The sequence below is a fragment of the Crocuta crocuta genome, unplaced genomic scaffold (assembly GCF_008692635.1).
Source record: "Crocuta crocuta isolate KB4526 unplaced genomic scaffold, BGI_CrCroc_1.0 scaffold291, whole genome shotgun sequence".
Taxonomy (NCBI): domain Eukaryota; kingdom Metazoa; phylum Chordata; class Mammalia; order Carnivora; family Hyaenidae; genus Crocuta; species Crocuta crocuta.
Genome location: NW_027527977.1, coordinates 3,338,920 through 3,365,053, shown reverse-complemented (window position 1 = coordinate 3,365,053; position 26,134 = coordinate 3,338,920). Strand labels below are relative to the sequence as shown.

General features: G+C 42.9%; 1 protein-coding gene across 2 annotated transcripts in view; it reads left to right on the top strand.

Annotated features, from left to right (window-relative positions):
• Positions 1–13,982, top strand: part of CILK1 (ciliogenesis associated kinase 1) — a 33,881-nt gene extending 19,899 nt beyond the window's left edge. For both annotated transcript variants that reach the window (XM_077752840.1, XM_077752841.1), the window contains 8 exons: positions 1,066–1,237; positions 3,241–3,408; positions 5,575–5,892; positions 7,571–7,761; positions 7,879–8,027; positions 10,001–10,129; positions 12,329–12,451; positions 13,658–13,982. In XM_077752840.1, coding sequence (XP_077608966.1) covers positions 1,066–1,237; positions 3,241–3,408; positions 5,575–5,892; positions 7,571–7,761; positions 7,879–8,027; positions 10,001–10,129; positions 12,329–12,451; positions 13,658–13,812 — 1,405 coding nt within the window. In that variant the 3' untranslated portion in view covers positions 13,813–13,982. The remainder of the gene's footprint in view (positions 1–1,065; positions 1,238–3,240; positions 3,409–5,574; positions 5,893–7,570; positions 7,762–7,878; positions 8,028–10,000; positions 10,130–12,328; positions 12,452–13,657) is intronic.
• The last annotated feature ends 12,152 nt before the right edge of the window (positions 13,983–26,134 follow it).

Here is a 26,134-nt window from a genome sequence, read left to right as displayed (position 1 = left end):
TATAATGAGAATAATATGAAAGTCACAAATATTAACTCTTCACTAACAGAAACAGTAGTTTGAAACACATATTTGTAGGTATATTGGTGTTGTACCAGGTTTAAAAGCTTGTGCTGTAAATAATTCCCCTGATATAAATAATATTTTATATATAACCCTCCCTAAAGACCATTTCCTAGAAAGTTGTGTAGAAGATTCTCCAAAGACCTGTCTGAAAAACCAGCTAATTGCTATTAAAACTTTCAGACCCCAAGAATTTAAGCAGTTGGCCACAGCAAAGAAGTAGACTCCAAACAACAAGCTTTTATGTTTTTTCTCTCTCTCTCTCTCCTCCTGTTCTCTCTTCTCTCTTTTTCCTCACTCTTACTCTCTCTGTTTCTCAAGGATGCTGTACAGAAGAATCTTGGAGAGGGGGCGCCTGGGTGGTTCAGTTGGTCAATCAGCTGACCAGCTCAGGTCATGATCTCACGGCTCAAAGGCTCGTGAGTTCAAACCCCCGTGTCGGTCTCTGTGCTGACAGCTCAGAGCCTGAAGCCTGCTTCCGGTTCTGTGTCTCCCTCTCTCTCTACCCCTCCCCCCATCTCAAAAAGAAATAAACATTAAAAAAGAGAGAGAGATGCCAAACATCTTTTAAAAAAGAAGAAAAGAAGAGTCTTGGAGAGAAATGCTCAGTGAAAATACCATGAAATAGAGAAGCACTATGACAGGAGCCACAGCCACCAAGTCTTCCTGAGTCCACATACCACACTGAGCTAGGTAGAAATTAGAAATAGAGAAGGTCGACGTGCCTGGGTAGTCTGTTCAGTCTGTTAAGTGTCTGACTTCAGGTCATGATCTCACAGTTTCTGAGTTCAAGCCCGGGCTCTGCACTGAGAATATGGAGCCTGCTTGGAAGTCTCACTGTTTCCTCTTTCCCTTCCCTCCCCTGCTTGCACTCTCTCTCAAAATAAATAAATAAAAACTTAAAGAAATATAGAAGGCCTCTCTCTGAGAATGGATTGCAGTTTGTCACTAAACTTCTGACCTGTAGATGCAGTAACCAGCAGTGCCTCTTTTTCCCCCCAGGTACAGGGCTCCAGAAGTGCTCCTGAGGTCCACCAACTACAGCTCCCCCATTGACATCTGGGCGGTGGGCTGCATCATGGCCGAAGTGTACACGCTCAGGCCACTCTTCCCTGGAGCCAGTGAAATTGACACCATCTTCAAAATTTGCCAACTGCTGGGGACACCTAAAAAGGTAATGTTAGGGAACAAAGGCCAGTTAGCTAAAGCCAGCAGCTTCCCGTGCTCCCTTCTCCTGCACCCCGGAGAGCTCTGGCCTCATGGATCACCTGCTCCTCCGGCAGTCTTTCCCTCCACCTCGGTGATCTTTCCCTGCCCTTGTTCGGAGAAGTAGCTGCCTCCGTCCCTCCTGCTCTTCAGTATATGTGCTATGGTTCCCTCTGCTCTTCCCTCCGCCGTCTCCCCTCCCTTGCCAGCCGTCTCTATTGTCCTGGCTACGACTCGGGCATCCATTCTGAAGTCTTCTGAGTGAAATCCCTCCTTTTAACTGCATTCATGTATTTACGCTACCTGTGAGATTTTTCTCCCGCCCTCACCATCACCTTGGACTCAAGACATTGGACGCAGATTGTGTTTTGCCTACCCCAGGCCATCTTCCTTCTGAAGCGATTGCCCATTTGTGCCTTCAGACCCACGTAATCCCAGCGCCCCGGCATTCTGTCTCTGTCTGTCTCTCACTGTCTCTCTTATTCTCTCTCTCTCTCGCACCCCCTTCCCCTCATGCAAGCAGCCGCCGCATCGCGCCCGGCTCTCGCCTGGGAGCCCCACTACCGCCAGCGCAGGCCAGCCATGATTGCCCCACCGCCTGTGTCTGCGGCATCTTTGCCCCAAACTCTGCCCCCAGTTTATCTTGCAGCTATATTCCCCCAGCTAAATGTCGGCCCAGGTACGGTCCCCCCTGCTAAAAATATCTGTTGAGTCCCCACCTCCCAGCCTTCTTCACTCTCACGGTTCATCTCCCACATGGTACCTGCATCCTCAGGGTTTTGCTCTGGCGGCGCCCATTTCCGAGCTCTGCGCATGCGCGCTCTGCACACGTGCGTGAATGTCTCACGTGACCTCATTCCACTCTTCTTCCCAGGCTCCTCAGTAACTCGCATCCTGCTGTAGTCTCGTCTCCGTTTCAGCTGTTTTCTGTGTTATAATATCTGTGTACATGTCCGTGCCCTGGACCATAGGCTTACCCAGGGCTAAAATTTGTCTTGTATTTATTTTCCCAGGTCTTATCACCGTTGCTGGTACAAACCAGATCCTCAAAAAATTTTTGATCGTTTGAATAAATCAATAGTACCACGTCTTCAAGATTTTTAGAGTCTCCTGCTGGAATCTCTCCCTTTTCTGGATACCTGTACCTCGCCTGTTACCATGATCACTTTTTTCTCTGTTTTATTGTGTTTTTAAATACATGTTTCATTTTCTCTTTTTGGACAGTAACATCCTTAAGGGCAGGGTTTATATTGGATTGTTTTTGGATGCCCAACAATGGCTAGGCGTGTAGTAAGCACTCAGTAACTATCTTAGTGAATAAACATATAAGCTAGACTTAGTGCTAATTTACCTTACAAAAAATAATAGCAATTATACCAGAATGTGTTTTCTAAAATAGTAGAGTGTTCAAACTAGAAGGGACCTCAAAGATTATTTGTTCATCACTTTCCGTCATATCCTCCAGATTTAGTGTCCCGTACGAATGATGCATGAGGCAGTGGGAGAGCTTTAGACTTAGTGAAACAGCTTTCTTTACTATTGGACTTCTTTGCATATTTATTTTGAATCATCAAGATGGGAATATTGACATGTAGGGTATCACAAATACATTTAACCGGAGACAAGGTGTTTTGTTGTATTATTTCCGTTCCCTCCCTCCCCAATTTCTCATTAGCAGTTTCTAAAACCTCTGTCTCATGGAACACAATTAGGAGAATACTAATTTGAACTATCTCATGTAAGTTTATAAAATAAGTTGGTGGCAGTTCATTGTCTTTTCCACTGTTGCCCAGACTTCATGTTCTTTGTAGTCTCTCCGTTAGCATCCCCCTGGGTTTCATCACACGCAGTGCCACACTGTATGAACATGATAATGACATGATTGCTTTTCCATTATGGCTACATGTACCAGAATGTAAACTATCACAACATATCAGCTAAGCACGATTTTCTGTCTTTTCCTTCTTTCAGACCGACTGGCCTGAAGGCTACCAACTTTCAAGTGCAATGAACTTCCGCTGGCCCCAGTGTGTACCCAATAACTTAAAGACCCTGATTCCAAATGCTAGCAGTGAAGCCATTCAACTTCTGAGAGACATGCTTCAGTGGGATCCCAAGAAACGGCCAACAGCCAGTCAGGTTTTCTTCCATTTCCTTGTTTGATGCATTTCTTAGGAAATTCATCTCTGACTCTGAATAATTCCTATCAATCTCATAGGAAGTATTTTATTTAGTAGTATGGTTGAAAAATAATATTGAATGCCACTAATGGTATACAACATATAAAAACATAAAATAGTTTGAAATTCACTATGCATAGTTAATCGTTTAAACAATATAGTTGCTTTGAAAATTGGCATATAGCTCCCATTACCACATACATGGAAATGAAAATAAACAGATATATCTGCCTTTCTTTGGAGAATGTTTTCAAATAAATTCTCTCTGAGTTAAGAAGCACTTTGCTTCTAAGGCAGTACTGGTCATTGAAAAGGAATTTGAAAATACCTTATAAAATCCAACTTGCTCATTTTACAGATGACACAGAGCAACAGATGAGACAGAGCTGGGATGATAACCATCGTTAGCATTTTATAGCACTTTACAGTTTGTAGATGTAGTTTTTATGTGATTCTAATGCCATGAAGATTCCATGAAATAAGTGTTCCTGTTTTCACTCTGTAAGTGAGAAAACTGAGTCTCAGAAATGTAAGCGATTTGCCCTAGTCACTCATCCAGTAACTAGTACAGATAGTACACCAAATGCATTTCCATCGTGCAGATGGTAGGTCTTTGCCTCATACTTCCTATTTTCTCAATCCACTGTAGATTGTATAATGCATCCAGAGAGGCGTGGTAGTGCTGTGGCTTCAACCATTCCTGTGCCTCTTGCAAGCCTCAAGTTTGCTCATTGTCTCATTGGAGGTTACTTTGGTCAGAATAACAAAGGTGACCATTTCTAATCAGAGAGGATGATTTGGCTAAATAAAAGTAACAGGGACATTTGAAGATAGGGTTAATGAGACAGTAGACTGGAACCAGAGGCATGATAGTTGGGGGTTAAAGAATTATAGAAAAGCATCTTTCCAAAGGCCCAGAGAAGAAAGAGCCATGATTTGGCACCATAAGGCTTTGGGTGGCTGGGCTCTCAGAAGTTCACTTCAGGAGATAAAATTCAACAAATATTCTGAGGGCAGGAGAAAAGCTTTCTGGTGAACCCAGTTTTTTAATGGTTGTACCCAAGAGATGAAAAGAAAAAATTCTGGGGTACCTGGATGGCTCAGTCAGTTAAGTGTCTGACTCTTGATTTAAGCTGAAGTCATGACCTCATGGTTCATGAGATCCAGCCCCATGTTGGGCTCTCTGCACCAACAGCTAAGAGCCTGCCTGAGATTCTCTCTCTCTCTCCCTCTTTCTCTGCCCCTTCCAGCTCACTGCTCTCTATCTCTCAAAATAAATAAACTTAAAAGGAAAAAGAAAAGAAGAAATTCTGTCACAAGGAACCAAAAGAGTAATGTGTACTTTTAAGAATAGTGTCAGGGGCATCTGGGTAGCTTAGTTGGTTGAGCTGTTTTTCAAGTTAGATACCAGGGTTTAAGATCAGAGTATCCACATTATTAGCCTCTGTATTTACACTTACGTATAATCATTACAGATGTTTATAACTATGTCCCAGAGTCATCGAGAAGCGTTATATTATGTTCAGTTATTTCCATTCAAAAAGACTAGGGCATGCAGAGAATATTTCAGAAAGAATTATAAACCCCAGCACTTTAAGATTTATCCCCTATCTAGAAAACTGGATTGTTCAGAAGAACAAGGTTTGTCAGTGGTTCTGGAGAGGCAAGTTTTAACTATATCCTGTATTACATTCTTGGCATTCCTGGGGTAATGTACCTGCTTATTTTATACTTGATTCTTCAGCCTTCCAGGATTATTGGCTCCCTCTGTTTTATATTATTTTTTTTTATTTTTATAAGCTGAGGAAATTGGCTTAGAAAGGTGAAGCATTATATTTAAGGCACATAGCAGATAAGTTACCAAGCCAGCATCTGTGTTGAGCCAGAATACTTTTCAGAAGTAGCAAAGGTAATGGCAGTATAACTGATCGCTTATCCAAATAATTTTATATTTTAGATAAAGAAAATCATAAAGAGTGTCACACATTCGAGATGCTGTTTTCTAGTTGGGTTAGGATAAGAAACTGTAGTAAACTGATCCCATGAAATGTAGTTCAGTGAGCCTGATGGTGTTAGCCTTCCTGGCTAGACTTTTCTCCTAAAGCAGCCCTATGTGTTATTCCAGGCGCTTCGATATCCTTACTTCCAGATTGGGCATCCCCTGGGCAGCACCACACAGAGCCTTCAGGATTCAGGAAAACCACAGAAGGATGTCCTGGAAAAGGCAGGTCCACCTCACATTAAACCAGTCCCACCTGCCCAGCCCCCAACCAAGCCACACACACGGATTTCTTCGAGACAGCATCAGGCCAGCCAGCCCCCTCAGCATCTCATGTACCCCTACAAAGCAGAGGCTTCCAGGACAGATCACCTGAACCATCTTCCGGACAACAAGCCAAGCCCGTTGCTCTTCCCGTCCCTCCAGACCAAGAATCCTCAGTCGGTGAGCAATTTGCTAGTGAGCCTTGTCTGTCACATCCCTCCTCTGACCCCATTTATTGTGTGGAAGGTTTTCTTTTTCAGCATATAAAGTCTAATTATAATAAGCGCATCTTCGTAATACCATGGGGTAGTGAAAAGAGCTTTGGCCTTGGAGTTGAAGCCCTAAATTCAGGTTCTGGCTACGCCTGTTAATAGCAGTGCTCGTGGCTGGTGGCTGTGATGTGGTGCTTACAGCCCCACAGGGCACTCCCATTGCCAGGGACCCCAGGCTCAGCTCTGCTGTTTCCGAGCTCTGTGACCCTGTGCAGGTTCCTCGGCCTCCCTGCTCCTCAGGTCCTCTCCTGTGAAACAGGGATAATAATTGCCATCTACCTGATAACAATTCTTTTGGGGACTAAACGAGTTAATACTTGAAAGAATTTAAAATCATAGTTAGCGCTTTGTTAGAACTTGATAAATGTTAGTCACTGTTATTATTAATCCCCGAGGACTCAGTTTCCTCATCTGTGAAAGGAAGATCATAATGCCTATCTTGCCCACCAGACGGGGCATGAGAATCAAAGGTCCTGCTGCTTATGAAGATGTTTTGAAAAATCACAAAGTGCTGTAATAAAGTTTGTATACTATCATTCTTCTTAATGCTATCAAGTAATGCTATTAGTGCTGGACTGTTAATTGAACCCAGATCTTCCTTCTCCTCTTGGGCTGGTGCTCAAAAGAAAACCATGAGGGTTAGATTCAGTAATAACCCGACCAGGGCATCTAGTGACTGGTAGTTTTATAATACTGTCTGCCACTCTGATTTTTTTCTTTTTTTTTTTTTTAATGTTTATTTATTTTTGAGAACGGGAGACAGAGCTTGAGCGGGGGAGGGGCAGAGGGAGAGGGAGTCACAGACTGAAGCAGGCTCCAGGCTCTGAGCTGTCAGCACAGAGCCTGACGCGGAGCTCAAACCCATGAATCGTGAGATCATGACCTGAGCCGAAGTCGGACGCTTAATTGATTGCGCTCCCCAGCCGCCCCTGCGAGTCTGATTTTCTAACCCTTTATGCAAAAGTAGTATTTTTTTCTGTTAACTAGTTTCATTCACTGAGTGCTGGCTCCCAACCAATGCTGTGAGGTACTGTGTGAGGTTACAAGAGTGGTGTCTTTAGACCATTCGCTTTACCCCAGCCCACAACTTTGGAAGCAGCATGTATTTAGAAATTTCTTGTTGTAGGTCATTCTGTAATTAAATAGTATTCAAAGAAGGCACATTTCAGTGTTTTCTGTAAAAGAGCAGGATGACTGACCTCTGAGCTATAATTCTCTTGCATCTCTAGGACAGAATAATGCATGTCAATGTTTTCAGGGATGAGGCCCAGACCACAATCCAGCCATCTTCCCCATATGTGAGAAGCATCTTAAATTTCCTTTCTAAAATCCTTATCTTGTACAACAGTTGTCCCCATAGGATGCAAACTGATGGAATCTGCGCAGGATATGTAAAAGATAGAGGTCTGGGAACGTGCTTTCTATGGTTGCCCTTTCAGATAAGCAGTGCATGTTGGGAATGACAAGCCCCCCCACCCCGGATCCTCATTTTCATAACCGGGGAAGTTTGGAATGGGTATTACTTATGTGTGAGCTCCATTAACACCAAGTATTGCTTTGTCCCCCCCCCATCCTTGGATACACAGAAAATGCTGACTGGCCTGGAACACAAAAATGGGGAGATCAAGCCAAAGAGTAGGAGAAGGTGGGGTCTTGTGTCCCGGTCAACAAAGGATTCTGATGACTGGGCTGACTTGGATGACTTGGATTTCAGCCCATCCCTCAGCAGGATAGACCTGAAAAACAAGAAGAGACAGAGCGAAGAGACCCTGTGCAGGCAAGTATGCACATTACCTCTGTAAACAGATCGGATCTGGGGCTTGTGAAGTGATCTGTACCTTTCTGATGATGTTTTCGATCTCATGCTGACCTACGTCACCTTCCCTTGATTCAGATTTGAGAGTGTTTTGGACCTGAAGCCCTCTGAGCCCGTCGGCACAGGAAATAGTGCCCCCACCCAGACCTCCTATCAGAGGCGAGATACCCCGACCCTGAGGTCCGCAGCCAAGCAACACTACTTGAAGCACTCCCGATACTTGCCTGGTAATAGAAATATTTGCCCTTGCTTGCATCATTGATAAGAAACCATTTCCCATTTTCACAAAGACTCTGTTTCAGAAGGCAAGAGCTTAGGGGTTTCTAGAACCCAGAGCTGGTGGGAACATCATAAAAATACGTGCTGAAGCCCAGGCCTCACATTTTTATGTTCTAGAGTTACCTAAGATAAAAAAAAATGTTGTAGTAGAAACAGGGTCCAGCCTCTGGGAGGGAGAAACTAGCGAGAGCCAGGCGGCATGCCTGAGGCCCCAGCACCAGACCAGGTTTAGGAAAAACTAGCAGTCCTTTGTGCTCTCAGGAGACCAGGGGAGAAGCTTAGTCACACTCTCTGGCGGTATTATGGGGGTGAGTATAAATGCTCTAGTTTGATGGGTGCCCGAGCCTCTCTCCAGATTCTCCACATTCCAAGCTTACAGCATCAGCCTACCATTCATTCATAAGTTCATTCTGTCTGTAAATACGTGCCGATCATCTGATGTGCTCCAGCACTCGGGAAATTACAGGGACCACACAGTCTGCAGTGGTATCACAGTCCATACAGTGACTTTCGACAGCAGCCCCACAGACAATACTCTCGTCCCCACGTAGTTTACATTCTAGTCGGAGGGAGACAGACCCTAAACAAATAGACAACCAGTAGTTCAGGTGGTGATAAGTCACGTGAAGGATGATATAAGGCAGGGAGGAGGCAGAACTGTAGATGGAGTGCTCAGAAAGGACCTCTCTGAGCAAGTGAGTCCTGTCTGGGCCCCAAATAATAGGGAAGAACAAACGAGCAGAACAATCCAGGCAGAGGAAGCAGCAAGTGCAAAGGCCCAGGAGGCAAGAAAGGGCGTGCCTTGTGAGGGGAAGGGCAGAGAGGCCAGCGTGGCCAGAGCATGGTAAGGGGGTGATATATGTAGCATGAGGCATCTTTGGGAGTCTTGTAAGACATTTGGAATTTATTTCACAAGCAGCAGGAAGCCGTCGAAGGGTTTTAGTTCGGGAGCGTGCTGGCTTTATGTCTGTCTGTGTGCTGAGTGGATGAGGGCAGGCCATAGCTCTCGTGCAGGAGGTGGGGAGGGGTTCGGGGGCAGGAGCTGCGGGTCTCAGGGGACAGGAGGTGGGACCAGCAGACCCTGCTGGTGTGTCGACTCCTCGCCCTTGGTTGGCCTCCCAGGATAACCTGGACGAAGAGAGAGCAGGTGATGAGGTACAGCAGCGGTCCAGGGGGCAGGGGCAGAGACTCGAACTACAGCTACCACGGGCCCAAGGGAGCAGGGAGGGAATTAGAGAGTTATTTCTTTTTGGCTCCAGGAGAGGAAGGAGGATAAAAGATGAATTCAGTCTTTCAGTTCTGAAAAATAGCTGCAGTGCTTGACATAAATGGGAACGTGGGCCGTCTAGTGGGTGGTTTGGCTTAAAGTTGAGGTGATTGATTAAGGTCAAGTCAGCCTTGGACACGAGGGAGTCAGTGAGGGTCACCAGTGCAGACCTGAGTCACCAGCACCTGATGGCACTAATGGTCCGGGTCAGGGGAGAAGGTGGGTCTGGGGGACTGAATGCAGAGAGAGGAGAGCAGGAGGCTGCATAGCTGGCCTGGCAGAAGGGGGGTGGAAAAAAAACTTGGGAAGGTGACAGAAAGGCAGTGGCCCTTGAAGGGGTCCAGGTAGGATGTCCCGGGGCAGCGACGCTCAGGATAGCACCAGAGGGGCCGGGACATGGGACATGAGACACATCTGTTGCGAGAAGCTTAGGAGACCTCTCTCAGGGCGCCCACCAGTGAGACTACGTGCTAAACCCAAGGACAGCGTCTTTCCTCTGCCGTCCATCAGCAAACAGCCCAGTGGGTTCTTGCTCTGATTGTTGAACCATAGGAAGTTTGGACAAACTGGGTTCTGCGAGAACTTCACCGTGAAATCTGGTGCAAGATTTAAGATGTGTGTTTTTGTATTTGAAAACGATTTCTTCCCCACTAGGAATAAATATAAGAAATGGCGTACTTCCAAATCCAGGCAAGGATTTCATTCCGTCTAACCCGTGGTCTAGTTCTGGTTTGTCTGGAAAATCTTCAGGGACGGTATCAGTAATCAGCAAAATAAATTCAGGTGAGTAGTGCTTATTAACTCCTTGATGACAAGAGGCAAATTCTCTGAATATGGCAGAGACAAGCTATGGAAACCCAGGGCCCCTTTTCCAGGCCTGGGCTGCTGTCTCTTTCTTGGCAGCGGGCTCTGGGGACCCAGCCAGCCACCTGGGGGGCTGTCATCAGGAATAGTCAGGAGGTCGGGCTCGTCTGACTTCCCGAGACCCTGCCCTGCGGGCTGTCCACCTCAGCCCCATCCACCTTGCTCCCGCTCGTCCCCTCCCTCTGCTGACCCAGCCTCAGCCCAGAGCACCACAACCCCTTTTGGTTGGAAGGTGGACAGCTCCAAAGGCCATCGTCACTTTTTTTTTACGTGAGTAAATGAATTTCATAAGCCTCCCAGGCTGGCTCATTCCGCCACTCCCAGCAGACCCATCTGCCATGTCATTTCCCCTCACACCGGCAGCTGCTTCCCCCTCCACATTGTCAGGTGAACATACGGGTGTCCCTTCTTCCTGCTTTATGTGCTTATTTATTTTGAGAAACCCAAAAAAGAACAAATGTGCATCGACCTCCACCTACTCCCTTCCACCTCAAGGAATCAAAGTTTGCAAATACACGAAGCCCACCCTCTAGGCTTTTTTACCCTTTCTCTCTTCTCCTCTCTTCATTTGTGCATTTATTGTTTCTATGCATTTTTAAAAGATACATGAAATACATAGTGTGTTTTTGCATGTCTGAAAATTAATGTGAACATAATTCTGGATCTCTGCTCATTTTAGTCATTATATTATGATAGGGCGATCACATATTTGTAAGACACATCACACTATGTATTGTATAACATATCTAATATATATAACTATACCACACCCTGATTTGATTACTTTTACTAGGTCGTAATTTATTTATTCTTTTCTTCTTGATGAGCGTGTAAGCTGCAAACAGTCTTTGCTATTAGAAAGAGCGCCGAGTGAACCTTGTTGGACCCCATTGGTGTGCACCTGTGTGAAGGTTCCACTGTGTGTAAATGTAAACATGCTCGTTTGGTTAAAGGGTGTGCTCATCTTTGACTTTACAGATGTTGCCAAATTACTCTCCAGCAGGGTCTGGGAGTTGTGCTGCATCCTTGATGCCGCTCGGTACTGTCAAGATTGCAGAATGTGTGCTGATGTGATGGGCGTGAAATGGCATCTTATTGTGGCGTAACCTTGCATGTCCTGTGTACTAACGAGGTTGAGCATCTTTTCTTGTGTTTATTGACTGTACTCTTTTCCCTTTGGGGACTTACCTGTTCAAATTCTCCCCCCATTTTTTTTTTCCATATCTATTCACCAAAAATGCAAAATGTGCTTTAGCACAATACAACTCCTCACACCTGCATTGCCACTCTGCCTCAATTAAGCAATTGCCGGGACCACTGCATTGTGAAGACACGCGGCAACTCTGCCACAAATTCCCTCTTTTCCTACCAGCTATCCCCCCCATTTGTACAATGGCCCATAATAACATTTGTCATCCTTCTGTGTGTTCCTCAAGTCTTAGTGATAAGGCTTCCAGATATCCATTCATCCATCCAATACGTATTGATTACTGGCTACATAAAAGGCATCCCGTTGAGCTCCTAGAATAACTAAAATGAGTAGCATACAGTTCCAGCCCTTCAAGCACTCTCAGTAGAAAAGTGTCATGAGAAGTGAATCTATTTAATATAATTTAATAATCATTAACCTTTCTGATCACGGACAAGAATGTTTAGTGTAGAACTACTTGTAATCGCTAGATAATTAAGATAATCTGTGTGCCGCTCAGTAAGAGGATGGCTAAAGTAATTATGGCTTAGCTGTATTCCAGAATTTGTACATACTGAGGAAGGAGAACTGTTCTGTATTACGGAGTGAAGAAAAAACCCCACAGATCTCGGAATATGCTAAACCTATTATTCCAAAAAAGAAAGAAAACTGCACATTGCCCTTTTCTTAACCAACCCCCCAACCCCCCGGGCTCGGCATGGGTGCAGGCTACAGGAGCAGTGCTGTCTTTGCTGTCTCTGTCCCCAGCCTTTCCAATAGTGTGGTGTGGAGAAGTGCCCTGCTCGGAATTCAGTCTTCTTTTCATATTTCCCCCATAAAAGTAAAGTTATCGTTCCGCACCTGTTTAACCCCGTTGGTGTTACGTGCACGTGTGTTTGTAGTAATGAGCTTTTGCTTTTGCACCTCAGTTGGTTCCGGCTCTACAAGTTCTAGTGGACTGACTGGAAACTATATCCCTTCCTTTCTGAAAAAAGAAGTTGGTTCTGCTGTGCAGAGGGTACACTTGGCACCTATTCCAGACCCTTCCCCTGGTAAGTTCTGTTTCAGATCATTCGTGAGTCAGTGCAGCAGATGGTTATGGAGCAACTGCTTTGTGCCAGGCATCGTGTCTGCTGCCCTGGTGCCAGGATCCACCAGTGAAGGAGACAGACAAGATGCCCTGTCCCACGAACTTGCACTCGACAGACAATCAAATCAGATGGTCACCAATGCTAGGGAGAAGAATAAAGTTGGCAGGATATAGGGAATGTGTAGGTTAGAATGTGCTTTTTTTTTTTTTTTGAGAGAGAGAGAACATGAATGAGGGAGAGGGACAGAGGAAGAGAGAGAGAGAGAGACAGAGAGAGAGACTATCTTAAGCAGACTCCATGCCCAGGGGCTCAATCCCACGAACCTGGGATGATGACCTGAGCCAAAATCAAGAGTTGGATGCTCAACCGACTGAGCCACCCAGGCCCCTCTGGAGTGTGCATTTTTAAAGAGCGTAGCCCAGAGAAGACCTCTCCGCAAAGGAGATGCTGAGTAAAGGTGTGAAGGAAGCAAGTGAGCCACCCATGCAGTGAGGGTGAGACTGTCCCCAGCCTGGGGTTCCTAGTGCACAGGTCTGGAGGCAGGAGAGCCCAGGCATGTTCAAGCAAGAGCAAGGACGCAGAGGGCAGGGGTGGCATGAGTGATGGAGGGGAGCAGGCATGGGAGAGAGGGGACGGGAGACCAGGTGGTATGAGGCCCTGCAGGCCACCGTAAGTGTGCTGTCATTCACCGTGAATGACATGAGAGAGCCAGGCGAGGGTCTGGAGCAGAGGCGTGGAGTGATCTGACTTCCGTCTTCCAGCCTCACTCCGGTGCTGGCCGTCACTAGACAGAAAGTGGGGAACAAAGTTGGAAGCAGGGAAGGCACCTGGCTGCAGCAGTGGTCCAGGCAGGGAATGGTGGGCCGGGGTGCTAGGAGCTGAGCTGGGACAGCTGCAAGTACATCTGGAAGGTAGAGCCAGGAGCATTTGCTGACCAGTGACAAGGGGGATGTGGAAAAAAAGGGAGGGGTCAGGATTCACACCAGTATCTTGGGACAGACAACTAGAGTGGAGTTGTCCTTAACTGAGAGAGGGAAGACTAAGTAGGAGGTGAGACCTTCTCTTGAACTCTTATTTTTCTGATATGTTCATTGCCACGATGCATTTATTTGCTTTGTTTGCATGAGTCCCCACATCAGTCTGACTTGCCTTCCTCTCTAATTGCAGGCTATTCTTCCCTGAAGGCCGTGAGACCTCATCCCGGGCGACCTTTTTTCCACACCCAGCCTAGAAGCACTCCCGGGTTGATGCCCCGGCCGCCGGCTGCCCAGCCAGTGCATGGCCGGACGGACTGGGCTTCTAAGTACGCGTCTCGGCGGTGACTCTCCCGAAACTTCTGGGGGTGCGGGAAAGCAGGACACAGTCCCTCCGCCAACTGGTGTTCTGCCAGCAAGAAGCTTGCAGATGGCGTAAAAGCAAACCAACACTTTATAGTTGTTCTTCTGAACGAAGACATTTCAATATTCTTTAAAAAAAATTTTTTTTAAATATTGATTTGAACGCAGTACCCTTTTTTTGTACAAAATTATTTTATTCTAAAACTGGGTCCCATTATTTTCTTAAACAGCGGCATTTTGTATATATGGATTATGTTTTAGCATTTTCTACAGTCAACTTTGTAATGAACTTTTTAAAAATTAATTGACTTTCCTTTGGGGTTCCAGATAATATTTTATACAGATTTTTAAAAATTTAATAATATTGATGCAGTATTGCAGCAGGGGTGCAATTTAAGGCTACACGATAGAGGGTTATTTACTCCATGTGTGCAGATATTTGTGAAGTGGTTAAATTTTAAATGTGGCACTTCGGCCCTCCATGCCCTCTTAGACTAGGATCAGCACTAGAGAAATGATCTGCTTTTCTCAATATCCCGTTATTCGTTTGATTTTTTTTTTATACCACCATACTGTTCTGAAAGTACTATTATACAGTTCATTTTATGTTGTTTCCCAAATGAAAGAACTCTAAGTAATTATTTTTTATGTTTACAACAACGCTTTATGGTGGTTGGAGATACGTGAAATGAAAGGAAGCTTTACCACGCTAGGCCATCATACTCTATTTCTCTTCCATTTTCGAAATCAAATTGTACAAGGTCCCACAGAAGGAAAGCTTTCAGGCCAACAGGTTTTTAACATAAAGTTTAAAACACAGTCAGTTAAACTTAGGTCCCTGCCAGGATGCGTGACCAGAAAGCTAAGTGTCAAAGAGCAGAAGGGTTTTTTATTATAAGAACTAATCCAAATTGTGTGTTCAGCTCAGTTCTCCAGGCCTGGCTAGGGACAGACAATGAGTAATCTTCTGTTCTAGCCAAAGTCTCAGGGCACACTGGGGAGCAGGCGCTTACCTGGGAAGTCACAGTTACCGTGAGGCTGGTGTCCACAGCGTGCCACATTTGAACTCTTAACCTTGTGTAGTTTCTTCACACAGTGGGAACACTATTTGTTGGGCAGAGGCTGTTCCGTTGAGAGGAATGTTTACAGCAATTTTCAAAACGACAAAGCTAGTTTGGGGACAGAAAAAGACAAAAGGTCCACTTGTCCATCTCTGTAGGGTGCGGTGCCTCCCCCCGTGGTTACCTGAAAGGCCAGAGGGAAGGTCTCCGCCAGTGAACAAGATACAAACTCAATAGTGCATTGACTTACATTCTCCCAAGCTGCTCTTACTTGGTTCCAGATTCCAAGGTATAGCAAATTGAGCCATACGAAATTGTCATTTCTGTAGGTTAAAATGATAGATTACAGCAAATATTGGCACTTTGATTTGGTTCAACCTCGTAAGTTGGTAAATTACTGCTTTGATGTATTAGTAATATGTTGCAGCCCTAACAAATTGCCATGGCTGCCAAAGAGCCCTCATCTACATCAGGGAGTAATTTCTGCTTTGGAGAATCTGGCTCAAAAATGTACTTGACAAAAAAAAAAAATGTATCTGACCAAGCACTCTCATTCCTACGGACATGAGAAAAGCACATGATGGACGTGGATTTGGTAGGTAATATTTTCTGTGAACAAACTGGCAGCAAAGCTTCAGAAAACAAATATGTATATGTAAGCACAACTTGAAGCTGAATTCACTTCTGTATTATATGCTCAGCTTATTATCTAAAGCAACAGAAAATGTGTTTTCAGAGATGAGTCCTTTACTGCGATTAATATTTATTTTCCCTTTCTGTATTATGTATAAAAAGTAAGTGAATCTGTAACCTTACCTGGCTTGCTGGAAAGCTGGTTTTAAATTGTACATACCTCTTAGAGAAGCTAATGGATTGTGAATACCATATTCGTGGCCCTCTAGCTTATGTTAAGGTCATTATGTTTTTTTTAATTCAAAAGCCTAGTCACCCGGTTGTTACACATTATAAACTTGTTTTCCTAATACTTTTTGTGGGCCCAAACTCAGAAAATATTTCCATTTTTGTCCTCTTATATTTTCCTTTATTTCTAAGTAAACAAGTTCCCTTAGGTAGCCAAACACATTTATCCATGTGAAAGTCAAGCAACTGATGTGCGGTTTAGGAAAACAGAAGACTGAAAAAGCGATGTGAATTCTAGAGAACTAGCAAAATCCTAGGAAGTTCTCTTTTTTCCCCCTGAAGTTGGTAAAGGGCAGATGTGTATACAAGCTGTTTACTATAAAAGGGAATAGTGACCATTTTTTGGTAAGTGAAAATCACATGCTACCTGGTGCATATATTTCTTTCACTGTACCTATCCATGACTATACCTCATTTCCAGTCAAAAAGCTTTTTGGGGTGTCAGGAAATGGTGCAGGGACAACTCTCACTCCAAGCCCAAAGGTCCAGTGATGGTGGTATGCCAAGGGGTATGTGTGTAAACCTCAAGCTTCCTGGGCGTAAAAACTACTCTTGGTGTGATTGTTCATCTGACAATAAAATTCCATTAATTACTAAGCACTCACCCAGCTTATGTAGGATAGGGTTTAAGTAGGAAGAAAATTGATTTTCAGACAGTTTTTTAGACACATCTCTTATATGTATAACCTAAAGGACTATATACGTATGACAAATTGATACTGTGTCATCTTCTACGTTCTCAAAAATTGAATAAAATCAAGGTAATGCCTAAGTACGAATACCAGTACCACTGGAGATCATGGGCACCACCTTTTCTCATGAAGTAGCGTTTCCCTACCATCAAGCCATTGTTTTGTGCCATTTAAGAGAGAAAAAGAATGCAGCCTGTATGTTCTAGCTCAGTGTATGACCAAAAGCAATATGTTTATAAGAAAATGTTTGACATGCTAATTATTTTATGTCATTTAAAGCATACTGTAGCAAATTGTTTAATATATGTGGTTAATTTTTAGAATGATTTTTACAATATCCAACCAAAGTACTGTATTTTATATAACTTATTGTGAGGACCTTCTCATGGAAGCCATTCAGAAGACAAACTGGAGGCAAGCATCACATTAATCTGTATTATCAGTTTCTTATAGACGCTGTGCTAATGTGAATTTGAAATGACCCGAACAGTCTTCTGATCTCAGATATCTTAGTACTGATAGCAGTTTAGTCACCTGATTTGATTACAAGGGAGTCACTTGAGAATATATTTATTTATAAAGCAAATATTCATAATGATGAGAAGATAGAAGGACAGAAAACCACTGAAACAAGCCCCTTCTGAAATAAAATGTTGCTTTTTGAATAGTTTGTCCTGAGGTGTTTAAAAATGTTAACTTTATGTAAGGAAAATTCTGCTCCAAATAAAGATACAGTTTAAGAAAAAAAAATGATTTGAGTGTTCTGTTTTTATTTTCATTATTCTTCCAACAAAGGATAACATTAGGGGGCGCCTGAGTGGCTCAGTCAGTTGAGCATCCCACTCTTGATTTTGGCTCCGGTCATGAACCCAGGGCCAGGAGATTGAGCCCCAAATCAGGCTCTGCACTGAACATGGATCCTGCTTGGGATTCTCTCTCTTCCTCTCTCTCTACCCCTCCTTCCCTTCTAAAATTGAAAAAATAAAATAAAATAACAGTATTTCCTAGTGTGGAAATTTGACATTTTCTAACTTCTCCTTAATGCTTAGCACAGTGTTCCTGCCATGAAATTGAAAGCATATGCTTAGAGCAGCAGTGTGCAGAGTCGTCCTGAAGTCTGGAGACTTGCATTTTTGAATTTATTTTTTTGGAGGCTTTTTTAAAATTTAGCCTTTAGCAAGTTAGGTGAGTAGGAATATTTATTAAAAAAAAAAAAGTAGGTGGAAACAATTTCTTGCTGCCGATTTCTTCATTCATCATGATTAACACTTCCTTGTATGTTTTCAGCTTTTCACAGCATACTCCTATGTACAATATACGCCTTCAAAAGAAACGCATCACTTTGTGAATTACATACCAGACTCCACTGGGAATTCATTTCCTAGACATTCTTTGAATCCTTGAAAGAATTTTTTAAGAACATGGTTTACAAAACACAAATTGCTGAATCCCAGAGCGTGCCCCTCCCTTCAGAACACTGCTGACCTGTGGAGCTCAGACTGACACTGAGCTCAGTCTGTCCATGCCCAGGCAAGGAGCTGAATCATAGCCCTATCTGCTGTGGAACGTCTCCCAGCCCCATCTGCTCAGAAGGGCTGGCAACAACTCTTGGCATCTGTATGGCCCAGCAGCACCCAAGCTAAGAAGTGGCTGAGTAGAGCTGATCACCCTCAGAGCAAAGCCAGGTGCAGTGTTGTCATGCTACGCACAGGCAGGGGGATTGAAACACAGCCAAGGGTGAGGGTAGCTCCTGGCTCCTCCCAACCTGAGAGCCTGTTGGGGAACTTGACAGTAGCCTGGAGCAGCCCCTCCCCCGCCCACCCAAGCAAGGGAGCTGACACATGGCCCTACTAGCTGTAGAGGCTATCTTCTGGATCCATCTGACCATAAGGGCTGGCAAAAATGCCTGGAAGCTATGTAGGCCAGCAGTACTCAAGCCTAGAAGCAGATAGAGTTTACAGTTTGCAAAGCCAAGCCAGTGGCCCTGTTTGGTCAGGGAACTGGAGTGTGGGTGGGCTTGAACTAAGACCACAAAGAGCTTTAGACTTGATTCTCCTGCTGCACCCAGGCAGGGAATCTGATTTGTAGTCCTGCTCATCACCGAATACAGGCTTCAGGGTATCCAATGAGGGAACCTAACCAGAACACAGCTGTGTATCCTGCTCAACGGTCCCATGTATGGTGACACTTGAACAGAGAGCACAGTCCATGGCTTTCTGCATCTGCAAAGCAAAACCAATAGCCTCACTTCCCACAAAATTCAGTGCATGCTCTGACCTGATTTGGGTCCCCAGACATTGAGCTATATAGGCCCCGGATCTGTCTTGCTACCCTACTAAGGCAAGGAAGTTAATTCATAGACTCATCTATTACTGAACATAGTCCCTAGTCCTGACCATCTAGCAAGCCTTCCCAGAAAAGTCAGGCAACGGCAAGAGCCATCCTACAGCCTCTCTTGGGGAGGGAACCAAGCCAGCAGTCCTATCCAACTGTTCTCAGGCAGTGACACACTCTTTCATCCCCATCACCAGAACTCGAACAGTTGCCTTGCCCCAAAATAGACCATAATATTAGGCCTCTTCTGTCCAAAGACATTACCAGCAGACACACCCAGAAACCCAAACTCTGCTGACTGGTGAAGAACTGTCTCTCCCAAGGAAAATCTGTAAAGTCTGGAAGAGGCATCCCATTACTCAAATACATAGATACCAATGTAAGGAATCCAGGGTCACCAAAAAAAATCAAGTAAATATGGAACCACCAAAGGAAACTAATAAAACTTCAAGTACTGACCCTAAGGAAATGGAAATCGATGAACTGGCAGATGAAGAATTCAGAATAATACTTTAAAATTTTTTTTTAATGTTTTATTTATTTCTGAGAGAGAGAGAGAGAGAGCGTGAACAGGGGAGGTTCAGAGGGAGAGAGGGAGATACAGAATCCAAAACAGGCTCTAGGCTCTGAGCTAGCTGTCAGCACAGAGCCCGATGCGGGGCTTGAACCCACGAACCGTGAGATCATGACCTGAGCCGAAGTCGGACGCTCAACCCCGACTGAGCCACCCAGGCACCCCATAATTCAGAATAATACTCTTAATAAAATTTAGCGAACTATAAGAAAACACAGACAACCACATGAAGTTAGGAAAACAACACATGAAAAATAATGAGAATTTCAACAAGAAAATAGCAACCATCAAAAAACAAAACAAAACAAAAACAAAAAACAGCAAACTTACAAAAAAAAAAAACTCCGCCAAACCCCGGGAATTCTAGAGTTGAAAAATACAATAACTGAACTGAAGAATTCAACAGAGAGTTTTGAAAGTAGTCTTGGCCATGCAGAAGAATCAGTGACCTAGAGGATGAGACACTGGAAATTACCCAGAGGAGCAAATGGAAAAAAAAAAAAGAAAAATGAAGAAAGCTTATGGAAATTATGGGACACACTATGAAACAGTATTCGTATTACGGGAATTATAGAAGAAGAGAAAGAGAAAGGGACAGAAAGTATATTTAAAGCAATAATGCTAGAAATTTCCCAAACCTGGGGAGAGAAGTGGACATCCAGATCCATTAGGACCAAAAGACTCTAAATAGGTTAAACCCAAAAAGGGTTGCACCAAGACACATTATAATTAAATTGTCTAAAGTCAAAGACAAAGAAAGAATAAAAGAGATAAGTTACATATAAGAGAATCCCTATAAGACTATTGGTGAATTTCTCAATAGAAATTCTTAGGGCTAGGAGAGGATGAGATGACATATCCAAAAAATTGGAAGAAAATAACTGTCAGCCCCAAATTCTCTACCTAGCAAAGCTGTCCTTTGGAAATGAAGGAGGGATAAAGACTTCGCTGAACAAACTAAAGCGGAGGGATTCATTATCATCAGACCTGCCTTATGAAGGAAGCTAAGATTTCTTTGGGTGAAAATAAAAGAACTCTAATTAACATCATAAAAACATGAAAAGATAGCATAAATCTCACTGGTAATGATAAATATATACTCATTGTTAGATCCTGCCATATAATCATAGTGATGCATAATTCACATAAACCTCTAGTTAAAAGTTAAGAACAAAAAAACAAACGTCAAAATAACTGTAACTACAATAATCTGTTATTAGTTGCACAATATTAAACACATGTAAATTGTAGCAACAATAACCTGAAAGTGAGAGTGGAAGAAAAGAACAAGTGTAAAGTTTAAAGATTCTATTGGTTATGGGGCACCTGAATGGCTCAGTCAGTTAAGCATCTGACTCTTGATTTCAGCTCAGGTTATGATCTCACAGTTTGAATTGTTGAGATTGAGCTCTGTGTCAGGCTCTGGGCTGACCTTGCAGATTTGGCTTGAGATTTTCTCTCTCTCTTTCTTTGGCTTTCTCCCCAAATAAATAAATAAACTTAGGGAAAAAAAGAATTCTATTGGTTGAGTTGTTATCAGTTTAAGATATGTAAGTTCCCAGTTTATGTAAGCTTCCTGGTAATCACAAGGGAAAATTCTGTTGTCATTCCACAAAAGGAAAAGATAAAGAAGTCAAAACATACTGATACCAAAGACATCAAAGCACAAAAACAGACAGTAGGATAAGAAACAAGGAATAATGAATCTATAAAACAACCTGAAAACAATGAACAAAATGGCAATTATTAAGTCCTTACCTATCAATAGTTACTTTAACATAGAGGGGATAAATTTTCCAGTTAAAGGAGACATAGCATGACTGAGTGGGTAAACACACACACACACACACACACACACACACACAATTCAATAATATGCTGCTGCAATAGACTCACTTCAGCCTTAAATACACACATAGGCTGAGAGCGAAGGGATGGAAAAAGACATTTCAAATGAATGGTAACAACAATAACGATGACAAAATCAGGGGTAGCTACACTTATATCAGACACAATGAACCTTGAACTAAAAATGGTAAAAAGAGAAAGAAAGTCATTATATAATAATAAAGGGGTCGATACATCAAGAAGATAAACAGATGTAAATATTTATGTACCTAGTATAGGAACACCTAAATATATAAGGCAAAAACTAATGTTGCAGGATTCTTTACCACAAGAGCCAGAATTCATTGTCTCTCCGCTTTGAAGAATGAAGAGATGGACACAAAATGAGCAGCAGGCAAAAGTTTAGCACAGTGTAAGAACAGAAAGTAAGATTAGGAAAGCTCTCTTTACAGAGAGGGGACACTAGAAAGTGAATGCTTGCTGACAATAAGCAAAGGTCTTTGTTTTATAGGGTTCTGATTGAGCCCCACCCCTATTTTTTCCAGTTTTTCCTTCTTGGGTTCTACCCTTATTGGCTGGATAGTTCTAGGTGCTGTTTGGCTCATTTTCAAGTATGAGGGGTGGTCTATGGCCATACTTAGGTCTTTTGTCAAACTCCGGAGGGAAACCTGAGGGGAAGTAGGTGAGGTCTTTACATTCTTAAGAGGAACCTTAACTCCGAAGGGGTTTGCTGTGGTCGGACATTCCCACCATTGTTCCAAAATATGTGTTTTTCCCCACCCAGGGACCTCAGGTCCTATCCTTTCCCTCTTTGCCTATTTTATCCTATCTTTTCCTATCACTAACAGAGGTAAAAAGAGAAATAAACAATAATATAATAATAGTTGGGGACTTTAATATACCACTTTCAACAATGAGTAGATAACCCAATAAAGGAACAGTGGATTTGAACACTACTATATACCAAATAGTCACATACAGAATGTTCTATCCAGCAACGGAATACACAGTCTTGTCATGTGCACATGGAACATTTTCTAGGATAGACCGTATGTGAGGCCACCAAACAAGAAGTCTTAGCAAATTTAAGAAGACTGAAATTACACCAAAAGTATCTTCTCTGACCACAATGGCATGAAACTAGAAATCAATAACAAGAGCAAAACTGGAAAATAAACTGGACAACTAATGGATCAAAGAAAAAAATTAAAGGAGAAATAAAGAAGTTTCTTGAGACAAATGCAACTGTAAATGCAGCATACTAGAACTTGTGGGATGTAGTATTAACATTTCTAAGAGGGGAGTTCACAGCAATTAACACCCATATTAAGATGCAAGAAAGATCCCTAACGAACAACTTAACTTTACACCACCAAGAACTAGAAAAAGAAGAGCAAACTGAGCCCAAAGTTAGCAGAAAAAAGGAAATAACAAAGAGTAGAGCAGAAATAAATGAAATAAAAAACAGGAAAACAATAGAAAATATTAACCAAACTAGGTTGGTTGTTTGAAAAGATGAACAAAATTGACAAACTGCCTTACTGTCAGGATAGGGTTTGATACCAGTCATTTATACCTAAGGTAGAATGTAAGCCAATTGTTTCCTCTTCCCAGAGTGTTTTATGTATAAACCTTCTCTCAAACTGAGCTTTAAAGCTCTGTTATTTTAAAGCTCAGTGATTTTTGTTAATGTACTTTTTTTTTTTTAACCTGCAACTGAGTGAGTGGGCAAAGGTTTGAAGGCAGAGGATTCCTCTGGGCATTGAAAACATAACAGGTAGGTGGATTCTACTATCTACTATCATACTATCTACTATGTTTAAGACTATCCCAGAATGAGAGTAACTCCAAGGGTCTCTAAGAATAGAACATTTTCAGAAGCTTCCAACTAATAAAATGACTTGAAGGTACTTGTCATAAAATGACAGAATTACTATAACACGATTTTTATTTCTCCACAAGCCTGTGTCATCATAGAGTCTTATGACACTGCTTTAGTTTCTCATTTAGGTAAATAAGACTGTTAGGATACTGTTATCCCTGTTGTATTAGGCTGGGCTTTATGAAGTTGCCATTTTGGTAGGTTACAAAAAAAAGCTAGTAAATTATCAGCACTTTGAGATGTTTCAACTCATTAGAAATAAGGAAATGGAGATAAATGTTTAGTTTATCAGCAAAGTATTGAATAATACTTGTCTAGTTCGATTAAAGTGAATTCTTACAGAAAGATGGGTGAGAAAAAATGAATAAAGAATGATTATTTTCAGCAGGGTTGGAAAACATGACTTCCTACCTATGTTAAACTGAGTCGCGTCTGTGTTAAGTCAGAATTAGAAAGGTGAAATTGAACATAGACTGTTAATCTTATTTGTGAGTGACTATTCTGACTTCTGGTGCCTAGCTGTTTTTGACCTGCTTATCTTCTTTACATACTTTCTCTGGATAAGCTCATCCTTTTGCTGCCAGTTGGATCCATCTCAGTTCTCTTGTCTGAGTCTTTGCTGGCTGATTCAAGCGTCTAGTGGACATTTCCAACTGAATGGCTTAGAGAAATGAAAGACAAATCTGCTCATTATTTTCTCAAGTCTTGTCCTCCTCCACCCTTTACGGAGCAGAAACTAACGCATTATTCATTCATTTATTCATTCACTCATTTTCCCAACACAGATTCTCTGAACACTTACTCTGGACTAAGCATTATTCTAGCAGCAGGATATCCAAAAGTGTATTCTTTTAAAACTATGAAAATCCTTAACCTCACAGAATTTGCATTTTATTAAATCGACAGATAACAAAATATGTAAACAAAATCCATGGTATGTTAGATGACAATAAGTTATGAAAAATAGAGGAGGATGGAAAAGGAAATGTGTGTGTTTGGGCAGAGAAGGGGATGCATCATTCTAGACTTTTTCTCTTCCTTCCCGTTATGATAGGGAAAAAAATAGGATAAAATAGGCAGAGAAGGAAAGGATTAGGACCTGAGATCCCTGGGTGGGGAAAGACACATTTTGGAACAATGCTGGAAGTCTCAGACCACAGCAAACCCCTTCGGGCTTAAGGTTCCTCTTAGGAATGTAACACACCCCACCTACTTCTCAGGTTTCCCTTGGGAATTTGACAAAAGATCTAAGTCTGCAATGAAAAGGTTCCAATCAGGAACCAGCACCTAGGGCTATCCAGCTAATAAGGGTAGATCCAGAGAAGGAACCAGGGGGAAGGACTGAGGGGGAGGGGCACGACCAGAACCTTATAAAACAAGGACCCTTGGCTGTAGTTGGTGGACGTTCACTTTTTAGTGTTCCCTCTCTGTAAAGGGAGCTTTCCTACTTTATTGCTTTCTGATTCTATACCCTAGTAAACTTTTGCTTGCTGCTCATTTTGTGTCTCTTCATTCTTCCAAGTGGAGAGACTACAAATTCCGGGTTTTAAGGTAAAAATAAAAATCCTGCAACACTGTGACTTCAGTAGTAAATCTTTTATCTTCTACCTCAATATCGCAGCTTTTCTTAACCATAGTCTTCAAATACATGGTGGTGCTTTAATACACTCAGATATTTAATAGATTTCTCTCTACTTTGCACTGTCCCAATTCATTCTCCACGCTCCTACCAGAGAAATCTATGGAAAATAAAGTCTGTATTATTTGCTGTAGTAGTTCAGCGCCACAGGCCTCTCAAGGCAGGTACTCTCGAGAGCCCCTCTTGCGGAAAACGATAAATTAACATCTATAGTCGGAGAAATAGCTGAAATAGTTTTGAAGTCCTTTTGAAGGCATATATTTTAAACTGAGATCCATGTGAATTCTGTATTCCATTCTAATAGCCTTGATGGCTTTACTATGTGTTTTTGTTTTAACTGATTTTTACTTTTTTAGCACACTGACACCTCCACCCCAGTGCTCTCCTTCCTCCCATTCAGGAAGGTGCTCTGTTTACCCTATGACTTAGCTTCTGAAATGAATGGTAGAGCTCAAGGTGATCAAGAAAGAAAGGGGTGAAAGCATAGATACTAATACATGTACGAAATGAGAGAACAAGTTCTGTTTAATAATAGTACTTTTATGTAATGTCTTTCGTCCTCTCATAGGTACTTTGCTTACTTAACCGCCTTCAAATATTAGCTATACCTATTTTATGAATTTTTTTAAAAGTTTAAAAACTTTCACGATTATAGTCTCAAAAGAAAGGCAGACTGCCACGTGCAGCGCCTCATTTGGATGTGTCTGGAGTCTTGGAAGCTTGACTACCCTACGTTCTCCTACAAATGGACCTTGAGAGCTTGTTTGGAGGTTCTAGCAGGGGAGCGCAGCTACTCGTATACCCTTGACCGAGGAACGGTCCTCCTCTAGCGGGGAAGGTCGTCCTCTTCGACCGAGCGCGCAGCTTCGGGAGGGACGCACATGGAGCGGTGAGGGAGGAAGGGGACACCCGCCTAGCCAGCCAGATCAGCCGAATCAACCCTGGCGATCAATGGGGTGACAGATGTCGCAGCCAGATCGCCCTCACATCCGAAGCACTAGGGGCGCGCACGAGCTATATAAACCTAAACAGATTTTTCATTTTATGGCTAGGTTGACTTATCCTAACCGTACAGGATCTCTAAAAGGGCTTTTGCACTAAACTCTTAATCTAATCAACATTTCGAAGGCCATTTCATTCCTCAAGAATGCCAAAATTGGCCGAAGCTGGTTTGAACGTGGGCTACTCTCGTATTATCCAGAATGCCTTGCAGATGGGTGGGGCATGCTAAACACTGCCGTCTCTATTGGCGAGTCTTCCCAGAGCCTCGCCCCCGGAGCGCCGGCTGGCGGCCAGCTCGTCCCGCCTCGCTGCAGACCGCTGGCCGCGCGCTTTGTGAGGCTTCGGGTGCTCCTA